The 22,381-nt window shown below is 34.7% G+C and overlaps 1 protein-coding gene across 1 annotated transcript in view; it reads right to left on the bottom strand.

Moving 5' to 3' along the window:
• The window catches only part of LOC138691230 (zinc-regulated GTPase metalloprotein activator 1-like), a 344,216-nt gene that overhangs the window by 90,982 nt on the left and 230,853 nt on the right, over positions 1 to 22,381 (bottom strand). Inside the window, exons 10-11 of the mRNA XM_069813038.1 lie at positions 18,425 to 18,482; positions 14,521 to 14,655 (exon numbers count right to left, since the gene is read on the bottom strand). Of these exons, the coding sequence (XP_069669139.1) occupies positions 14,521 to 14,655; positions 18,425 to 18,482 (193 nt within the window). The remainder of the gene's footprint in view (positions 1 to 14,520; positions 14,656 to 18,424; positions 18,483 to 22,381) is intronic.

Genomic DNA, 22,381 nt, shown 5'->3' with positions numbered 1-22,381 from the left:
TTCCTTTCCGGAAAACAGCCATATGTGTACAAACATAAAAAAGGAAGCGATTTTCTTTCGCATTCTTAAAGGAAGAATGGTACTTCCTGTTGAAATGATTTTCGAGTTTTTGTGAACATCTGTGTGATCTGCTTAAATTGCTTGATTAGATCCGAGAGAAAAATGTTAGAAGAAACATTTGAATAGCAGAAACGAGGGCGAGGTCTGCTCAGCTAGCGTAGGCCACATACAAAACACAGATGCTTCACTGGCTACTTGCAGGCAGATTTAGTGTCGCCGATGTCATGCAACTAGCTTTATTGAGCAAACTCTTCTATTATGAAGGCTGATCTGGGCTCGGCTTAGGGCCAGGAGCTTATAAACCGTATACAGTGGAAGTTTCACAGTCGGTAAACTGTCTATTAAGATCTGAATGGGGAGGAAGTTTGTTGCAACCGAACAATATCCCAAGTCCGTTTAGTTTAAACTGAGGGGAACAAAAACCAGATTTCTAGGGGCAGCTTTTATCCTTAAAGGTGATGTATATTCATTCCCTCTTGGCCTTATGTCCACAATTATCATTGGTACATTCGTGTATTATATACACGAGATTCTTTGTGGTGCAGAATGGCACACATGCTTTTCAATTGGTTAAATACGTGTAGTATAAACGTTTGTACAATATGCAAATTTATTAATGTTTAGCTCTGGGCCGATAGAGGACTTCTGTTGTTATCAAATGTATGCACTGCAGTACGAATACCTGTGGAAATTCCGGACCATGAAAGCGTGCACACATTTTGTTCAGAACAAAAGTGATTCACATTCATTTCATTTGTTTGAATATTTACTCATGAAACGATCACTTTATTGAGGTATAGATTTACAATTACGGTATACCGATAGTTTCAATTGCGCCTATAACCACGTGTCTGCCTACTAGATTCTAGACTCCACTCAGATTATGACGTTAATTACTTAGTATAAATAAAATGGAAAAGTTATAAGTATATTTAAAAATAATTATTTCGCACAGAAATCAACTAATTCACTAGAGATCTGAGTCATAATTTTGTAAATCCCATAATAATTATATCAAAAATAACTTTTATGGAACGTAATGTCTTAAATTCGACAAACTCAATTTAAAATTACAGTCAACTCTGGATATAGTGAACTCGGTTATAGTGAACATTCGGCTATAGTGAACCTAAATCGTTGGTCCCGACCTGCATACATTAAAAAATACATTAATATTTCCGTTTATAGTAAACCCTCGCTTCGGTTATAGTGAATCTTGTATCATGACAAATTCTTATTTGAAGTCAGACCTTCTTGTATAAAATTGAAAGAATGTGTTGAGAACAAACATTCTAAGTTTCTTAGGCTGATATTCATAGTCGACACTTAAGATTAAAGTGTCCTTTGGAAGATGCAAAGTATCACTTTTCCGTTGCACAGTCGACACTTTGGTGCAAAGGAACACTTTGGATGAAAGTGTACTTCCGACCACACTTTGAGCCGAAAGTGTCACTTTGTAGAAAAATGGCGGACATCTTGGAAGTTGTCGAATTATTTATTAGAATGTGCGAAAGAGGTAGCATAATTAGTGGACAATATACGAAAGCGCTACATTAGAGATAGGCCTAAAGACAATCTCATGGAATTTTATAATGATACAGAATTTAAAAAAGCGGTTCCGATTTGATAAAGAAACTGTTATTGCGATTGCTTATCTTTTCGATGACCGGTTGACAAAAACGAATAATAGAGGTTTGCCATTGCCTCCAATAATACAGTTATTGACTGCATTAAAATTCTATGCTACAGATATGTACCATACATTAATATCTATAATATTATAGCTCAGGTATTTCTGTAGTAACATTCGTATATTTATAACCTCAATTCGATGAAGTGATATGTAGGTAGATATGCCTATATAACCTATTTTTTATTACTGAAACTAATTTTTTAACTTAAATAATATTAAACTAACTTCAATCTAATGTAGGCATAACTATCTTAAATTAGCATTGAGAGACCTCACGTGCGTGCCTTCTAAGCAGATTCCATAATTATAATGGGTTTAAAATGATTTTGATTTTTGTTGACTACCTGTATTTTGAGATAAGATTTATCTTGATGTTGTTATAATCATTACTGTTTTGATAATATATATTTTCACGCCGGTAAACAATACATCAGATATGGTTGTTCTGCTGAGATACTGTCTCTAGTTCATGTGCAGTCATAACCTCACTATGAAAAGAGATCTCATACTATTAGGCCTATTTTGTTTTGCATTGTAGAAAAATTTGGCATTCTAAATATTCCTGAAGAGCAGGCAATAATGGAAACGAGAGAGAGAAAATGATAATAATAGTAATAGCAGTAGTAATGTGTTTATTTCATTCTTTTTTTACTTCACGAAAAAGACAAAAATTAAAATAAAGGAAATAAAACGATATATCAATGAAGCAGATACATATAAAACCTAACCTAACGATATAAATTTAATTATATATATAGCCTATATACAAAACTTAACTTACTCAGTCCAACTTAACCTAACTAGGCCTATATAAGCTAATAGAAGATATGTACAAAATCTAATCGGACTATATAAATCAGTGGAACGGATACATACAAAACCTAACTTAGCAACATAAATAAATGAAAAAGACCTAATCTAACTATATAAATTAATGGAGCAGCTATGTACTGTACAAAACCTAACCTAATTTCACCAGCAGTATCACTACCTATTTAATAAAATATTATATATCTGAACTGACTGAAATAATCTAAACTATCGGTAACAAAAACTACGAAACTGAAATAAAACAACTTTAAATATATATATTTTCTTTCTCGCGCGATCAATTAGGCTCCCAATTCAAATCACAAGCATTGTAACTTGTAGGTTACACATTAATTTGTTATTGTTTGTTCACTTGTTTTGAAAGGCATTGTGGGACTTCTGTTACCAACCAAATTGTAACTCTACACTTTGCTGGCGTAAAGTGACTTCAATCGTGTATGAATATCACTAATATGAAAGAGCCACTTTCGTCAAAAGTGTCACTTTGCAAAGTGGTGATATGAAGTGTCGACTATGAATACCAGCCTTACTCCTTTAGTCAAAGGACAAATGCAGAATTAGTGATTCCTAGACAATGAGCTGTACTGTAAATCCAGGCAACGTGTGACAACCTTGCCTCACTCCACCGTCGAAGAGTTGACATTCTGTTCTCAGGCACACTACTCTACTGTTATTTCTAATCCTCCACCGTCAACGGGTTGCCTTTTGTTCTCAGAAACATTTCCATTATGGCAGCATCGAAACAACGGAAAATGAAATTGCCTTCTTTTATTAAAAGGGGACGGTCAGTATATCCAGAGCATGAATGAAGGCAAGATTTCGATCAACCCTCTCCCAGCTTTCATTAAGTGACCCGGGAAATTCCAAGGCTGAGTACGCAGTCACATCATAACAGCGTTTGTCATTTCTACCTGATCTAGTGTACCAAGAGTGAATATAGCCTACTGTATAAAACTGTCGAAGCGTAAAGTGTTTTCTTTCGAAGATAAGGCGAATATTATAAGTGACATTGAACGTGGTCTTTCGCAAGCGGACGTGGGTCGACAGCATAGTTTAAGTAAAGCAACTGTGAGTAACAGTATACAGTGTAATCCATTCCACAAAAATAAAATCACTTATTTTATTTTCTTGTTCACAATTTTATTAATTTGTGTCATTTAAGGTTAGGGGAGAGACATTCGGATATAGTGAACCTCGGATATAGTGAACGAAATATGCAAATCCGCAGAGGTTCACTATAACCAGAGTTGACTGTATATTTATAAAGAACATGCAGTTATTCTAACGCTAATATCCAGCCAAAGAATTCTCTGGTGCATTGTATTCACTCCTTGCAGTCATTTTCGATTGTCTGATCTAATGGTTGCCATGCCTTGTGATCAAACCAGGCCGAAAACAGTGGAGTTTAAGGATGATGAACTCCAGGTTATAGATTTACGACATGTAAAAATACTCTGCCAAATTACAGGTCAAATTTACAGTTAATTCTCATCTATGTCAACATTTTGAGCCAGTCACTCTTCACCTATAACAGGCGTTCTCAACCTGGTGCTCGCGAGCACCATAGTGGTCTTTTAATGACATTTGGTGCGAGTAAAAATGTGCTCGCGACCACGAACGCTCCTGAAGTCATTATTTTCAATTCAAACTTTGTTGTACGAGCTGGAACAAATAATGATCCCATTCATTCATTATAATATTTTGGAGACCTGATAGACCTTCTCTATTTCATGCTGTATAACCCTTTCAATTCAGTGTGGACTTAATCAGAAAAATCAAGATTATTCCAGAGAATAATATGGCTGCTCATGAGGAACTTGAATTGAAAGATCTCCAGTCCTTCTTAGCGCTGAAATTTGTTTTAAAAAGAGAAATTCATAGCCTTTGGGGAGCAGAAGATACATTAAGTTCAAAATACTGCGAAATGTTTCAAATGTCTACGTTCGGGACGATCTAGCTATGCGAAAATATTTCCCACTTATGAAATAACTTACCTCAAGAACAAAGGATCACAATTAACTGTTAACATCTGCAGGACTGCTTACATGTACAGCTCATGCATTTTGTCATGATACTCGCGATGCGCAGTAGGGGAGCAACGTTTGTGTGGTGGGGGTAGGAGTAGAAGGGAGGGTCGGGTATGTGTCTACCGAGTTCAAGGCAAAGACTAACCCATTCCCCTATAATTCGCAAGTAGACTCATCCGATCTCATGCGCAGCTCTGTAGGAAGAGTGGGGAAGTGTCTTGACAAATTGCACGAGTGGGTTCTCCTTAGACATCATTAAATTTCTGAGTAACATTTAAGTTCAAGGATATCATTATCCTTGTGAGTATTTTAAAAATGTATTTATTTACTTATTTTATTTATTTATTTATTTACCTTAATTGTCTATTCATATATTAAACCTATTCAATTTCATGATGCTCGCTCATTTGGTATTACAAGTGGGCGGTGCTCATAATCTTAAAAAGGTTGAGAACCCCTGATCTATAATAACCATTAAGTTTACTACATTATCTAATCCTGAGATATACACATCGATAACTAAACGTCTACAGCATTGGCTTTCTACGTTGAAGACCCGAGTACAAATCGTACATACTTCAAGTAGAATTTTTGGTAAGCAAAGACAATGTTTAGGACACGTTTTAGCGTCGTATTCCCATTTATACTACCAGAATAATTGCACTATTCTTCCATTAATCGCCATTATCCTGAGGTACAGAAGATTTACCAACCACGGTGTACCGAAGGCAATGTCTATGATGGCAGAGACATCCACTATTTCGTCATAACTCCTACAGGAGGACGCCAGAATCAATTATTAAAATAAAAAACAAGGGAAAAAGATTTCCATATTCAGTAGATAAACCGCCATGGTAGCTCAGTGTTAACGCGCTGGGCTCGTAAGCCAGGAGGTCCGCGTTCAAATCCCGGTCGACCTAGCTTGTTGTACAAGCCCATGGTCCTGGCAAAACACGGGTTTTCTCCAGGTACTCTGGTCGTTTGAGACAGTTCTCCATCTTTATCATCACCATTCATTAAGAGCGCAATGTAGCCTAAATCCTCCACCTGTGGTGGACTCTGCATGATCTTCACTATTTTGTTAATTAGTACTCAAACCAATAGACTTATAACAACAGGCCTAATGCAGTGGTCGTCAGCACTCGCTGAAATGGGTAGAGTGCATGGAGGGTAAGGAACTCTGTTCCGTCGTGCACAAGGGTTAGAGAGACAGCATACCCGCCAGCAGCGACGATTGCACGCTAGGGCTGTGTCTTGTCCGCGGGTAAGGGACGCTAGCCCGAGAGTGCAGTGTTTTGATGACCGCTGGCCTAATGAAAACAACTGAATATTAATATATAATCTTAATATAAAACAATAAAATGCATAAAAAAGGATAAAGTAACAGAAGAAACGTATATGAAAACAATTCACGGTAGGTTCTTGAATGAGAGGGATAATTGTCCTGTTTCGGCTTCAAATTGCTGCTTTCATCTTTTCTTCGGTCTTCCCAAGTTTCTTCTTTCTCGTGGTGAATAGTTGTAAGCTGCTTTTGGTAGTCATCCTTGTTAAATATTATTTTCAATTTGTTCTGTATTCCACTATTGTTGTATTTAATTCCTTTACTTTTAGTTGCTGTCTTATTTCAATGTTGTGTATTTTGTCTGTTCTTTGATATCCTGCTATTGGTCTGAGGAATTTCATTTCAGCAGCTTGTATTCTAGCAGAGTGCTGTGCTCTCATTGTCCATGTTTCGGATCCGTAAGTTATAGTAGGAACTGCCATCGTCTTGTATAGTTTCGTTACAGAGTCTTTTCTGGCTTTGTTTTTCAAAGTTCATTTTAGTGTTCCTGTTATATAATTAAACTTATTTAGTTTATTATTTATATCTGTTTCCGTTGTGTATGATATTTCGAAACCTAGAAAGTTATATTTTGTCACTTGTTCTATTGGCTTGTTCTCTAATATTGTCTTTGTCCGAACGAGGTGAGAGCCCTTGAAAGTCAAAATTTAATAAACATTTTGGCTAGAACCCTATCATGTAGGGACAGGATTATTTTAAGTGCCGAAAACATATCCCCGTTTTATGTCTTACTTATCTTGCTATAGACTTTATAGTCTTAGGCCCGGTAAGATCTTCTGGTCTATATGCGCTTACGGCACTACATGATCACACAATGTAATTTTCTATGTTGTAAACTTATGCAGAACGGAATTACTGTACAATTAGTGCAAACATTATACTGATTGTCTATTCATGTGCAAATTGTTGATGAATATTTAATTTCACGATGGAATAATAGTTCAGTATATAAATTGCTGTTTAGCTTGTCAATTTATTTTGAAATTTGCCTGAAATGCTCTACCATTGTCTGTGGAACCTTCTCCCTTTATGTACAATCGAGTTGGACGTTGATGAAATCGTCCACTGCATAATTGCCAATGGGATCAATTTAGAAATAGTTTGGGTCGGTTAAAACTCAATTTGGTGACCAGTGCAGCAAGCTTTGGTTAGTATAAGCTACACGTAATGGGATACTAATCAGCATTAATTGATACGTTTGGCTACACGTTACATACACAAAGTGTACAGAGGCTGTGCCAATGAGCTATGGGTATGTGCGAGCGCCACAAACCTCTAATTTCTGGGATAATTTACAAATTATTTTTTTAAAGAAAAACTTCGATTCGTTTCCCATGTTGATTGTAGTTGTTACCTCAAACGCTTCACCCTTCTGCGGAAAACGTGTTTATTTAATGGTTTCGTTGTACCACATCAATGGCAGGGATACTGGAACCTGCTAAACCCAAGTCGTCATCAATTCTACTTGTTTGTAAACGTGTTGGTATTTTAAAACTAGCGTGTAATAGGAAGGATTTATACCCTAATTAGTTTACGACTCCTATTTACAGCTTTTATAGTCATGATGGATCGTTATTTAACACTTTTAATTGCTGTTGTTTTACCTAAATGAAATATTTTCTTACATTTACTTAGCTTAAACTCCATAATAGTGGTATGATGGCATAACAATTCTATCTGGTCTAAGTTAGAGAGACCTAAGAATTTTGTGAGAGAAATATTGACTGAAGTAGATAGTCGACTTTCTCCGCATGGAGATACGGGTTCAAATTTTCATGAGTTCAAGTGGAATTTGAAGTGGACAAAGGTTTCTAACCGACTTTCGCGGGATCCTGTCATTTCTTGTGCTAGCAGTAGACCACTTCTTTAATAATAATAATAATAATAATAATAATAATAATAATAATAATAATAATAATAATAATAATAATTACAGTTGTCGATCGACTAAAAATTTCGATAGATTTTAAATAGTGTTTGTAAGTTTCAACAACAAAATATCATACATCTCAACACACAAACAACACAAACAAACAAATACAACCACACAGGCGTATTCAAACTCAAATGTAACATCTTCACTGCAACAACTTCTACATAGGACAGGCAGGCAGATCATTTCAAACACGTTACAAAGAACACATCACAGCCATAACAAAATTACAAAACACTTCCACATATGCAGAACACATCACAAATGCTAACCACATCTACAGGGACATCAACACAGACATGGAAATTCTACACATCCAACTAAAATGCCAGAAACTAAACACACTAGAACAATACGAAATATACAGACACAGACTATACAATTCAGTATTGAAAAATAATCCAGACCTAAGCAATCTACACATTCTTCAGTTTAAAAATAAAGTGAAAATGTTTGTATGATATTTGATAAATTTTATTATTATTTTAAGTATTACTAGCATTATATGTTACTAATATTTATTGTATTTATATGATGCATGTAACCTATAAGATAAAACATTGTAATAAATATAAATAGATCATTTTCTTAATTAATAACAGTGCATATCTCTAATAAATGATTTCTTAGCATCGCCACAGATACACTTGATTGTACTTGTCGCTATCTCTGTCACTAGAGAGTTATTGAAATTTATATTTTCCCCGCCATTCATAAAATATTTTGATATGATACCTCTTGCACAAAAGGGGAGATCTATAACTGAAACTTGATTAATATATTTCAGTATTAGTTGTATTTATCCTGGTAATAATGAACAGTTTGGCTCGTAGACATTTTGTTTTTCAGCATTAACTTCCCATGATTGTATGAGAAGATTCGAACAGAACGGCAGTTACGTAGACCTTCGGCTCCCCCCTACTACCAATAATGCACAACACAATGTCAATACGGCGGTTGCTGTCGTCTGCGATACAACGAGCTTTTCTGTTGATTTTCGAGCTCGTCATTTTTTTTTCTGATTATTATATGCTTATTTAAGTTGTGTTAACTCTCGCTGAGTGATTTTATATTTTATTTTATCCGTCTTAGTATTTATTTTATTATTGTAAATATTTTTGTTTTATTACTAATATCATTATTATTATTACTTATTATTATTATTATTATTATTATTATTATTATTATTATTATTATTAATGAATTAATTTGTATTACTATCTTTGTTTCATCTCCGTCGCGGATATTCTATTATTATTATTATTATTATTATTATTATTATTATTATTATTATTATTATTATTATTATTATTATTATTTCTAACATCAACATTTTTATTGATCTCTGTAAAATTTATGTAGACTACTGGACTGTACCCGAGCACGAGCATATGCTCATTTCGGGTATATATTCATATGTATCATTTCAAATGTAAATTGTGAATAAATTTGAATTTGAATTTGACAAAAACACATCCAAATGAAATTCTCAACACAAAACTCAATTTCAGAACACACACACTCTTTGACTCCACATTACACTACACAAGCAATCCCCACAGGAAACAAAACAAAAGGAGCCAAGACCAGCAACAACCAGTTCTGAAGATGGCCAATAGCAGGCCGAACCATGTTAACAAGGTAACATAAAATTTGACACGTGAAAGGCTCTAATACGTTTTCCGAAGGCAAAATATCTGTTTAAAATAACCCGTAATTCCACACTTTTTTAAATATTTTCAATTTTATGTGTCAGTTATCGCAAATATTTATTAAGAAACAATTAACACTAATGATTTATATAAGAATCTGAAAAAAAAAAAAAAAAAAAACAAGTTTCCAGTTTACATTTACAGTCACCAGTTCTGGTTCTATTGTAACTGAACGATTTTCCCCGTTTCTTACAAAACACTGTTGTGTTTGACGCAATAAAGTTTTTGCTCGACCATATTATAATACGCTCATTAACCTACATGTGACGTAACTGTACCTTAATAACATTCATTAACGTACTGCTACTCATTATGTTATTTCAACTATCGATTTCCAACTAAGCATATGCGATATTGATTAATATCGTACGCGCAATAACCCGCGATCCAAAATGGCAGGCACAATCAACAACATGTATTTAAAGTAAAATAAATTCTGTTCACGTTAATTTTAATATTCTAATACACTGAGATCATTTCCTGTGTTTTAATGTGTGTTGCTTTGAGATCAGTCGAAGCCCTGCAAAAAATCAATAAATACGGCGTACAAGCAAAATTGCTCCGTGCCTGCCATCTGTTGCACTACTCGGGAACACGCTGAAAAGACACTCAGGTAAGATATTTGTAAAAACTCAAAACTTAGACATTTAATTATGATCGAACAAAATCAGTCGCTTACGTTCGTTTTATAAACATACTCGCGTCTTAATTACTATCATTATAGGCTCGTTGCATAATATACTAATATATATTAAGCATTAGGCTAATACAATGAATGCAAGAAACGATTATAACGAAGTGGCCTCTTAATTCTGTCAATATTTGATACCAATTCTATGTAAGATCGATTCTTTTGTTTTTATAATACCAAGCAGTATAATTCACAATTGAGGTCTTTACCAATTGCCTATAATTTCACAAGAGACAACAATAAGAATACTCCCCTTATGTGTTAATCGTATTTTTACCCTTCCCCTTCTTTCTCTTCCTGTGTGTGTGTGCGTGCGTGTGTGTGAGACATCTCTAGATCTATTGAGGCCATATTCACAAGTAGGCCTACAATTTCTATAGTCGCTTTAATTGCGAGGTAATATCGCGACAATGTCCATTTGTTTTATTTTAAGGATAATGAAAACTAAGAAAACAAAGGTTTGTACACAAACAAGGCATATTACAAGAAAATAAATTCCAGTAGATGAAATACATTATGGGAATGACTGAGAACAGGCTTTCGAAAAGGATCTTTAATTACAAAGGAAGTCAATAATGTCGGGAAGGCAGCTGAAGAGATAGTACCAGAAAAGGTTAGTTAGTCTAAACTTGACGTACCTGCACAAGGAGAGATTGAAAACAATGTCACTGTATTATAATCGCGACGCTGTTATTCCCGGCGTGACTCCTCCTCTTTGCTTACACCTTAGGAAGTGAAAGCTCTATAAAGTTTACGTACATAGTATCGTTCGCCATTTTTGTTCTTTCGTTGCCGAGCTAACAGACGAGGACACCGTTGAACATTATTATGTCGTACCGTTGAATATTATTATGTCGTAGCTCCTATGATAATAAATCAAACGCACTGTAATTGAGCAAATAATTTAGCGCCAAATAACGTCCTCGTGTGCTTTTTGCGAACGCCGACGAAAGAGCCAAAATGGCGGGCGATTATATTAAATATTTAGCGAGCCTTAGGAAATGCATAACGTCGTCAGGAGCGAATCACAAGACGCATGCGTTTAAATGTAGCCGACCCGCAACATGATTGGCTGCAGGAAATAAGAGCGACGGGACTATAGTCTGCATTTGAAGCAAGTGCGGAAAGCCAATGCTGTAACATTTTGGCTAAATATATTCTGTTAGCGACAGACAAGGATGCGCTATTTCAGTCATTCTTTTACATTAATGATATCATTAAAATGGAAAGCATTTGTTAGATATGGCATAAAATTAAATTAGGAAACAAATTTTAACGTTTTAACACATGCTGACGACGGAGTAATAATACAGAGAAAGACGATCTGATAATTTCTTTGTGTCATCAAAATAAAATAAGCGTGAATAACGATTTTTAAAATATCAAGAGACAAAATTAAAATAATAGCTTCCTGGGAAAATCAATAGTACGGTCAAAAATTCGGCGGTAGCCTGCGTTGCGGAGGCTGGCGTAAGTTTGAAAGTAGAATACATCTTGGGGTTAGGGGTTGACAAATAAAACAGCGATTACATTCAGTGACTACGTTGCCAAAGTTACACAGTCAACATGATTTTGTCGAATACAAGTTTGTAGTATGAAAAGTATGATACAAAGAGCATATAAGCATATGTTAGATCCGTACAAGTGTTTCCTAGACCCTAGAGTAAGTACTGTCCAAATTTCACTAGAGGATCCCTGCGAGGGGAGTATGGTCCTTGCGGGGTAAGAGGAGAGAGTAAGCCAGTAACGCAGCGTTCTTGAAGGAGCAGGTGGAGGGGAGTGGTGTCATTGGCCGGCTGGTACAAACAAGGCTCAGTCATTGGCCGGCCGGTTCCATGTCGGGGTTAGGATATAAGAGTGGGGGAATAACTCGAATTCCTTGCTCGGATCTTCTCGTGAAATGCGGACTGTATACGGTCGCCTTTGAACGCAGCCAAGTTTAAATGTTGGCTGAGATGTTCGAGATCATTGTTGTTGATGATGTCCAAGTTGAAATCGCCATTGAGATGGAGTGAATAAAGAAACTATAGTTACCAAGCAATATAATAATTGTTGCCCAGCTGTAGACACCACACTTGTGTGGCTCCGATACGCAGTTCGTGAGTTACGGGCGCCTAAAAGTTCATACACTGACGCAATTCGGGATAATACTACATTCCTCTCCCAGCGCGCTCCGCACTTAGTTTGCTGTTATCCTCTTTATAATTTTAGATATTTGACTTTCAAATGAGATATCACTTGTTACTGTCCGTTAATTAGATGCTGAGTTATAGCCGTTGTAAATTATCACTAATTTCGTAGCATCCAAACTCCAGAGTGGGATCCCATATGGGACAGATTTCAAATATGTATTATACGTTAAAATACAGGGTTGTTTCCGATCTCTGATAACAAATTTGAATGACATCATTTGCGTCAGGAGCCACACGACAGCTGAACTGTGGCGCGAGGTGACAGACCAGTAGTGAGTGATCTCATAGTCAGAGTGCACGGTGACTCACAGCAGAAATTCCCAATCATTGTTTTTATGAAACTTCAGTTTAGTTCTCCTTCTTGTTTTATTTTTCAACCTTCGATAGATGATACCATTCATCATTTGGATTTTTATATTTTCTTACGTGTATCTTCTTCTGCATTATTATTTGTTTTTAATTCGCAACCTAGATAATACACGTTTCTTATATTTTCAATAGGTAGTCTACCTATATCATCAAGTAATACAGAGGGTTGTTTCCGATCTCTGATAACGAATTTGAATGACGTCATGTGCGTCAGAAATCACACCGACAGCTGAATTGCGGCGAGAGGTGACAGACCAGTAGTGAGTGATTTCATAATCAGAGTGCACGGTGTATCACAGTAGCAATGCTCAAGAAAATCGAGTCTTTTTGGGAGGGGTACATTGCGACCCTTTCTAATGCCAAGTACAGTTAAATAAAAATAAAAGAAGCCTGCAATAAATGAGGTTTCGTTATTGCCAAGAAAGGCATCTTCTGTGTACTCAATAAGATTGGTAAAGCTCGAATTGAATTAATTTGTATCATCTCGTGGGATGCGGCGACTTGTGACGGGGGGTGGATTTACTTGCTTTTTCCACTCTGGAATTAATCCCATCCGAGCTTTGCCAGTCTTATTTGGTACACACAGATGTCTTTCTTGGAAATAACGAAAACCACGTTTTTTGCAGGCTATGATTTTCACGTAACTGTGCTTGGCATCGGAAAGAGTTGTTATGTGCCTCCCAAAAAGGCTCGATTTTCTTGGGCATTGCTACTGCGATACACCGTGCACTCTGATTATGAAATCACTCACCACTGGTCTGTCACCTCTCGCAGCAATTGAGCTGTCAGTGTGATTCCTGACGCACATGACGTCATTCAAATTCGTTATCAGAGATCGGAAAGAACCCTCTTTATTACTTGATGATATAGGTAGACTACCTATTGAAAAGATAAGAAACTTGTACTATCTAGGTTGCGAATTAAAAACAGATAATGATGCAGAAGAAGATACAAGTAAGAAAATATAAAAATCCAAATGATGAGTGCTATCATCCATCGAAGCTTGAAAAATAATACAAGAAGGAGAACTAGACTGAAGTTTTGTAAAACAATGATTGTATCCGCTCTACTCTATGGTTTCGAAACATGGGGATAACACAAGAAATCAAAATACAATAGGTAAGCTTGATATAGGAATGAGATTTATGAGAAGCACAAAAGGATGTACAAGATTAAGTTTATAAAAATGAAGATATAGGAGAGAATTAAACATCTACACCATAAATTATAAAATAAATAACTACTGTGACAATGGGTTACAAGTATACACAGAATGACACATCACACTGCACAAAACAGCATATAACACAGACCTTTTGGAACGAGAGGTATGGGAGACTAAATACTGTAAAAGATGGAGGGGGCAAGAATGATTTAGTAACTATGAAGTAGGAACATACAATATGCTTAATTGGAGGAGAGAAGATTAAGATATTCATAAGTGGAGAAGGAAAAGAAGATATGCTGCCTTTTCCTCTTAAATGAAAGTCTCTTCAGTGATACAGTGAATCCCAGAGTGAGGTAATTGGCTTATGGAACTAAACTCATGTAATTATTTCAAGCAGTATCATGACTGCATAGTACTTCAATTTATTTCATCTGCACTATTAATTAATAATAAAATTCATTAACTGAAAACAAATTAATTTGGTATAACAAGGTTATCGTACCTTTAGTCTGATTATGGAAAGAGATGTCCCACTGGAATCCATGGCGTCGCTCTCCCACAGGAGTTTTTGAAGAAACAGCTCGAGACCGGCACGTGTTATTGCTCGAGGAACTTCGATGGTGACAGTTATCACAGCCTAAAGAAACATAGTAATTTACGTATTATAAAATAATATACAGTATTAAAAAGTCATGATGATCTCAGACTGCTCAAATCATTTTCATATTGTTGTAACTATAAGAAAACAGTAAAATAAAAACGTACGAACGTATTTGCTTTCGTAAAGTTTTGGGGTTTGCTCGTTACTTTTTCTTACTTTACTGCAACACTTTATTAATTTTATAGACATTTAAAAGTTGTTGAATTTTACGGGTATTCATACATTCCTTTATTGTTTGCAATATGGTCTACATATTCCTGTTGCAGCAAAGAAACTGTTCGTAATACGTTTGACAACCGTACAACAAGAAATATTCCCAATTCTGGCCAGCACGTACATCAGATCTCAACCTGAAATATTTTTTTCCTTTAATTTTGGGTATTTTAAATAGCATAGTTTGAAAGTCATTCTACCACTATAAAAGATCTAAAAGATTCAACTTCATTACAAAATGCAGATATCTGATCAGTTATACTAGAAATTTCTGACCATACAACATGGAACGAGTTAAATAAATTTTAACAATATTTTCTTTAAGTCCGTCATAAACTTATCTTATATAATGATGTGATGTTTTTATTTCATTCTACTTGATGAACGTTTTCGGTTTTGTAAACCATCTTCAGATCACTATTACCTCTAACTATTATACTGATGTGCAATGGGTTACGTTAACCATATTGTATTAAAATATAAAATATAAAATGTGAGATAAAACGTTGATGAATGTACATATTTAAAATGATAACATATTAAATTAAATTAGTCTAAGATGAAAGTTTTGCAGCGTATACAGTCCTTTCAGATATGAAACAGTTATTTTCTTATGACCTTTTACATAATAACTATCATGAAACTGCATTTACAAATAGTTATTGCATAATTGTGAATCGTTGAAATTCGTTGGAATACATATGCAGCATCATGCTTGGATTTACGCAGCGCCCAGGAGCGGTCTTGTGGTCTGAAACTACGCGAGTTAAATAAATCCCAATGCTTTATGAATAAAGAAATGTGTTTTCTTCGTATTTCGTTTACATTTACGACTAGAGCAGCCAAAGTGATTCGAAAAAGCCTGCCCGTTAAGACATTCTAGCTTTCACAATATTGCTTAGAACTGTCAGAATCGAACACTAGTGTTTTTGATGACAATTTCTCAGCTATGTCGAATATCAAAGGAATAAGTAGTCTAGTGGAAAGGTAGGCTAGCTTTTATCAGAATGAGAAAAATGTACTCCTCTTATATTTCCTTAAAATTATAAAATTTTCTGTTAATCTCATCGAAAGCATCCGGACACATCTCCTTACAAAAGGACACAGCATCATAGTTTGGAACTGTTTTTCATTGTTCGGGCTGTGCCCCATAGTGCCGGCGGTGGACAAACTTAATGCTGCATCCTATAATGGCATTCTAGACAATTCTGTACAAAGGTAAAGGTGAGTTCTTGGTTTCGACATGAAAAGATGGTATGGTCCGGGAAAGAGCCGATGCTCAATTTGACAGAACTCTGAGTGCACTCCAGAACCGTGCTGGAAGTTATGATACGACAAAATTCTCTCCACCACTAGGCCGCGAACCTGATACCTTTCACCCTGCAGTCCGTTCTACCAACTAAACTACTACGGCTTCAGAGAATTCTGTGCTTCCAACACATGCCAATGCCCCAATACACAGAGAGAGAGAGAGGTCCATATAGACATTGTTCCTTGAGTTGGACATTGAAGATCTGGACTTACCTGCACAGAGCTCTCTCTGATCTCAAGCTCATCGAAAACCTCTGGGATACTATAAAACGCCTATTGCTTGCAGGTAAAATCGCCTGATATAGCTTCCGAACTGTCATGGAAGAATTGTCACAGGCACCTACCAAAATGTATTGGGAAACTTTGACAATAAAGGGTAACACAACTTGATGTCAATGCCTATCGTACTGCACCATGAATGTGCATGAGCAAGTGTTCGCAAGTTTTTAATGTGAATACGTCTTTGTTCAAGGTAAAATTAATGCGAAAAAGTCACAAAAGCGTAAACTATTTCACATGTAAACGTGGGAGCATATCTGGATATGTAAAATAAATATCAGTGTTAATTATGTATATTTATTTGCAAAAGAAGTCCTCAATCATATCCTTAATAACAAAAAAAAATCAAGTACAAAAAATTTTAACAATAAAAGCGAATCCCTAACGATCAAAAGTAGCAATAAAATACAAAATATTAAGACAAACCGTCTGCTACTTTTTATCATGCACTGTACATAGATATACTGATACCCTAGATCACATAATATATAGATTGCTCATTCCTATGTTAAAATCGGTTGCACTTTAAAGAGAACAACCGCCAGGATCGCCACCCGTCCGCCGTAAACGAACACGAGATGGCAGTACAGTCGCTAATGCAATTCAAAGGGAGTTATGACGTAACTCCTTATGTAATAACTAGATGGCAGCATAGTAAACCTAACAAAAGATGTTACCGTCAAAGCCTATAACGCCGAGCAATCTGGGTATTTATGATCTAGGCTTATACTCACCATTGCTTCTTGCATAATAGGACAGGGTTCGATTGCAGTCAATTCCTGAAAGATTTATTGTGGACAAAGAGACTGTTTCTTTTTCCGACCACTTGCGTTTCCGTTGTTACCCATTCTACTATTGTATCTTTATAGTGTTAACATATTTCTATAGACAAGTCAACGTCCTCAGTAATCCGACAGCTTTAAAAAAAATGTGTCAGACATTCGATCCCCGCATTTGTCGGAAAAGCACTGTGAAGGTATTCTAGGGCGATTTCCGTCCTTTCCGTTGCAACTATTATTCCACTATTACCTGAAAAGTGTGATCGTGCTCAGTAACCAGTGGTTTCCATCGGATCCGAAGTTCACGGGTTCAAACATTTTAAAAGGAGATAAAATTGTTAGCATGTCTGTCTTCGGAAAGGGAGAGACAGCACAGTCATGTATCGTAGTTACGGCAGGTAAAAGAATCCTGATCCTGGTCAATGGTTCATGGTGTTACAAAGTTCCCTGCTTTGCGAAGAGACGCCTTTCATGTCCCCATAATCTACAGGGTTATGGTATACCTAAAACGATATCCACCATCATCACCATCAAACATATTTACAATAATTTAGAAAAATATCACAAATCCAATATTACTGAGGATGACAGCTTCATAACAAAGGATTAGAGAGTTCGGTACATGTGTCCGGGAACAACTGAATATAGAGTAAGTCAAAATAAAATAAATAACTTACACGTAGTTACGTGGTAGAATGGTATCCATGTTGTTTTCATTGTACAACAATGAAGAAAATTATATTTAAATAGTTTCAAATAGTATTAAAAACTAATTAGTTAATAATAATTATCTGAATCCATATTTATAAACGTACAGTTGTTAAATATAATTTAGATTGACTGAAATTGTGATTAAAAACAATCTTAAACATTAAAAATTGCTAAGAATTTTAGCCAATTCTGTGTGAAATCCTTCACAGAAAGAGCCCACCATATTCATAAATCAAATATACACCTTTTCTTCTTTTATGGGCTGTAATGTTTTAGGACTAAAAGAGTTCCTAACAAAGTATAGTTTTATTCTGTTCTTAAAGAAAAATAAATAGCATATTACAAACAACTCTGATAAAAGTCGCGTCTGTAGCATAATGACTGGTGGATTTCATACAAGGTTTCTTTATGTTTATATTTTATGTATCTGCCATTAAAATGTTTTAGCTTACCTTGTCCAAGTGTTTGAAATCTCTATGAGCTTCAACATCAGCTTTCAGTTCCTCCAACCTGAGAGAAAAATTAAAATTATAACATATTTATTTTATCATCATTAACTGAAAATGCAACATTACGAGCTTTAATTTGAAGAAAAAATGAAGAAGTACACGGCATAGCCAGTGAGGGTAGTAATCAAAGAATCGACATAATTGGATTTAAACTTCCTTCTCTTGAAGGTTACATCATAGAACTTACTGTGAGAATCTCATGAACATCAGCCAGAAGAAGTACACGAGGAAAAAGGGAATATATATGAACCTTCCATCAATTTTTATAAAGACAAATACCATCTGGAATCCATCATCATTACGGGACTAATTATAGGAGCCTGTGGGACCATACCCCGCTTCCTAGTCGATTTCTGTAAATCTATTGGTCTGCATAAAGATATTTTAAGAGATCTAACAATTGCAACACTCAAAGGATCAATAGTTATTTTCAGGCATCATACATATGGACCATGACTTTAATGCACATCTTCTTGACGTTACTTAGTATATTATTATGTGTTTCAATCTATTTGAGTTTTGTTATTCTTCACTGTAACAACAAAAATATGTTTCATTATATTTATTGTATCATGGTACTCTTTGTCAATGGCAACTTGTAGTGGTTACAGGAAGAAATAAATATTCACAAATATCCACAGAAACAAGAATTAGGCCTACTACAATTCTCCAAAATTCGCCAATATCCACAGAAACAAGAATTACTGTAACTCTGTAAAATTACCATTATCCATAGAAATAAGAATTACAGCAAATCTGTAAAATTCAACATTATCTATAGAAATAAGAACTACTGTAATTCTCTAAAATTCACAATTAGAAGCAAGAACTACTGCAACTCTCTAAAATTCAACATCATCTGAACAAGTACTGCAATTATTTAAAATCCACCATTATCCTTAGAAACAAGAACTGTTGCAATTCTCTAAATTCATCATTATCCATAAAATAAAAACAAGGACTACTGCATCGATGTATCTGAAGTTCGCCTGTTCAATTCAGGATGAGAGATTTTTAAGGAGTGAACAATATCTGCATTATGGTTTCTTTCGACAGGGAAGTAAAGCCTATCACAAAAATAATAATATCACAAAAATAAAGACCATCTGTCCTTTAAATATTAGAGAAGACGAACGAAGTCGAGTCTTTTCTTTTTTCGATATTCTGTTACGCACTTAACACATGTGTATTGTGTACTATTTTTGCACGATCATTAGCCTACGTATATAGAACTGTAAATACTGTACACATTTTACGATACTTTTTATATTGAAAAAGCACTTAGTCAATGTACCCTTATAAATTCAAGGAAGGATTAGTTTGATAAAAAAATTAGTAAAAGTTAGTATTGTTTTGTTTCTGTATCTTGGGACCAATCTAGAAAAATTGATGAAAAACATGGTAAATATGAGTATCAATGGTGCTGAACAGCAACTTGGTATGTCAAAATATACAATTTTACAGGAGAGAGAAAAAACATTTTAAAAGATTGATAATGAACAAATATCTGACATAATAGGATATTTAAATATTTTCTTGCAAAGTTTTTTATCCATGTTTGGACATTAGATGTGTTTGCAGGAGATTAGGAAAAATTTTTAGAGTGCCCTAGATTTGCTTGATGTTACAAACGATGTCGAATGACTGAAATGTCATTTTGTTAATTTTTTTTACATACGAGGTTCCTGTTTGAAATCATCGATATGTTATTGAGGGCAGGATTATACGCATTACATCACATTATAATAATTGTTTTAAAATATGAATTTATTGATTTGACGGCACTGATATGGTTTTATATTGTGTTTAGGAGTTCGTTGAACATATTCTTATCAAATCGTAGAAAATTACTAAATGACCAAGAATCTTCCAATGCCTTCTCTCTGAACAAAGGTTTTCGATTCACTTAGGTTTTTTTTTTCTACGTAGACTCTACTTTCTCATCCATACGTCTTTCTTTTTGCTATGTGTTCTCTCCTCCAGAGCTATCAGTTCTTCGACAACGTTTGCAACAGCAAGCAAATCCAGGGCACTTTAAACAGGCTACTAGGTATCATCGTCCGCCATCTTCATGATGTTCTTTCAATAATTTATTGTAATATTTTAAGTATATGTATTGTAATATTTTAAGGGATTAGGTACAGCTTACAGCAGTAAAATTTTGGAAATATTCAACATTTTCTTCCTCCATTACTGTAGCTTGTACAATAATGAAAATTAGTATGTGTAAAACACTGTCCTTCTGCTATGAAGAAAATATATTTTTACAATTAAAAAAAGAATATATTTACTTTTTTTTTTTTTTTTTTTTTTTTTTCAAAATTCAGTTAACTGTGCAGTGATGAAGCGTTTCCCACATAACTAAAAAACTATCCAACATTCTGTGATGAAATTTTTTGAGCGCATTTATGCCTTTCATATCTAAATATGATACAAGATCACTTCTATACCTTTGATAGATTGTCTGATAAAAATAAATTCGTTTATTAGGTCAAATATCAGTATTTTCTTCTAACACAAAATAACAAAAATATTATTTATTAAGGAATGTAGTTGAAAGAGCATGATATTGTAAACATGAGTTTCAGCAATAAAATAAAAGAGAGAGAACATGAAAAAGTTAAGAAGTTTATGAGTTATGAGAGAAACGCTTCATCACTGCACAGTAAACTGCCACCATTTTTAATTTTGAAAACAAAAAAAAAAAAAATAATTTTTTTTTAAAACCGTAAAAATATTTTTTTTGATGTAGCAGAAGACAGTGTTTTATACATATTACCAATTTTCATTATTGTACAAGATACAGTAATGGAGAAAAAAAAAATGTTAAATATTTCCAAAAAAATTACTGCTGTAAGCTGTACCTAATCCCTTAAATACATTTATTGTAATATTTTAATTACATTCATTTTAATATGTTAATTAAATTTCAAAACTCACCATAAACTCACAAAACTTAGGCAATGGAAACAGTTTGTACACGGATTCGAAATCTGCGCGAAAAAGCCCCCGTTTCTTTCTTTTTAACAGACAAAAGGTTGATTTCTCCGTCAAGCGAAAAAGCTTAAATCATCAATAATAATCATCGTCATCATCATTCAAAACATGTATTAGACCAATAATAATAATAATAATAATAATAATAATAATAATAATAATAATAATAATAATGTGGGGCGACAGCCTATGAAGGGCTAAGGCTGACCAGCCACCTGCAGGTCTCACGTCCAGTGCCTCGGCAGAAGTGAACGAGTACGAGGAGAATGTGTGCTCAACACGATGGTCACCTCAACCATTATAGACGACTTCAGAAAACAGTATTTCGTTACTCACAATAGCTCCTAAATGGATCACGATGTTGGGTGGGCACCGGTTCTATACACTAGGCCTAGTTGAAATTTTATGAGAATTTCTTCACCTTTTAGGACGTCAACTGTACCACTAATCACTTATCTGTGGCACGCTAAGTATACCTCTTCATAGAACAACTTGTTATTCATCATCTTTTACAGTATCCACCTCTCGACAATGGAATTCCTTGTCACTAAGTATTAGGAACTGCAAGACAATAAATATAAAAAAACAGCTTTAAAGGATAACCTTCTTAGCAATTCACTTCATTCATACTGACTTAAACTATCACTGACTAGATTGTTACTTCTTCCTTTATACATACATCATGCTGATAGCGCTGTAACTTATTTTCAAAATTGTCTCATAATAATCTCTTTCTATTATCTAACATTATTTGAAATATATTAACATTCTACGTATTTTAGTTTAATTCTGCTACACAGTTTCTATTTCATTGTTTAATTAATAATTCATAGTATTTTGCTGTTTAATTAATAAATAACTCTTATCTAAATCAAACTGTTGAATTTTTTGTAGCTTGTAAGT

The sequence above is a fragment of the Periplaneta americana genome, chromosome 16, assembly GCF_040183065.1.
Source record: "Periplaneta americana isolate PAMFEO1 chromosome 16, P.americana_PAMFEO1_priV1, whole genome shotgun sequence".
Lineage (NCBI taxonomy): Eukaryota > Metazoa > Arthropoda > Insecta > Blattodea > Blattidae > Periplaneta > Periplaneta americana.
The sequence above is the reverse complement of the archived record's forward strand: the minus strand, read 5'-3'. Positions and strand labels throughout refer to the sequence as shown.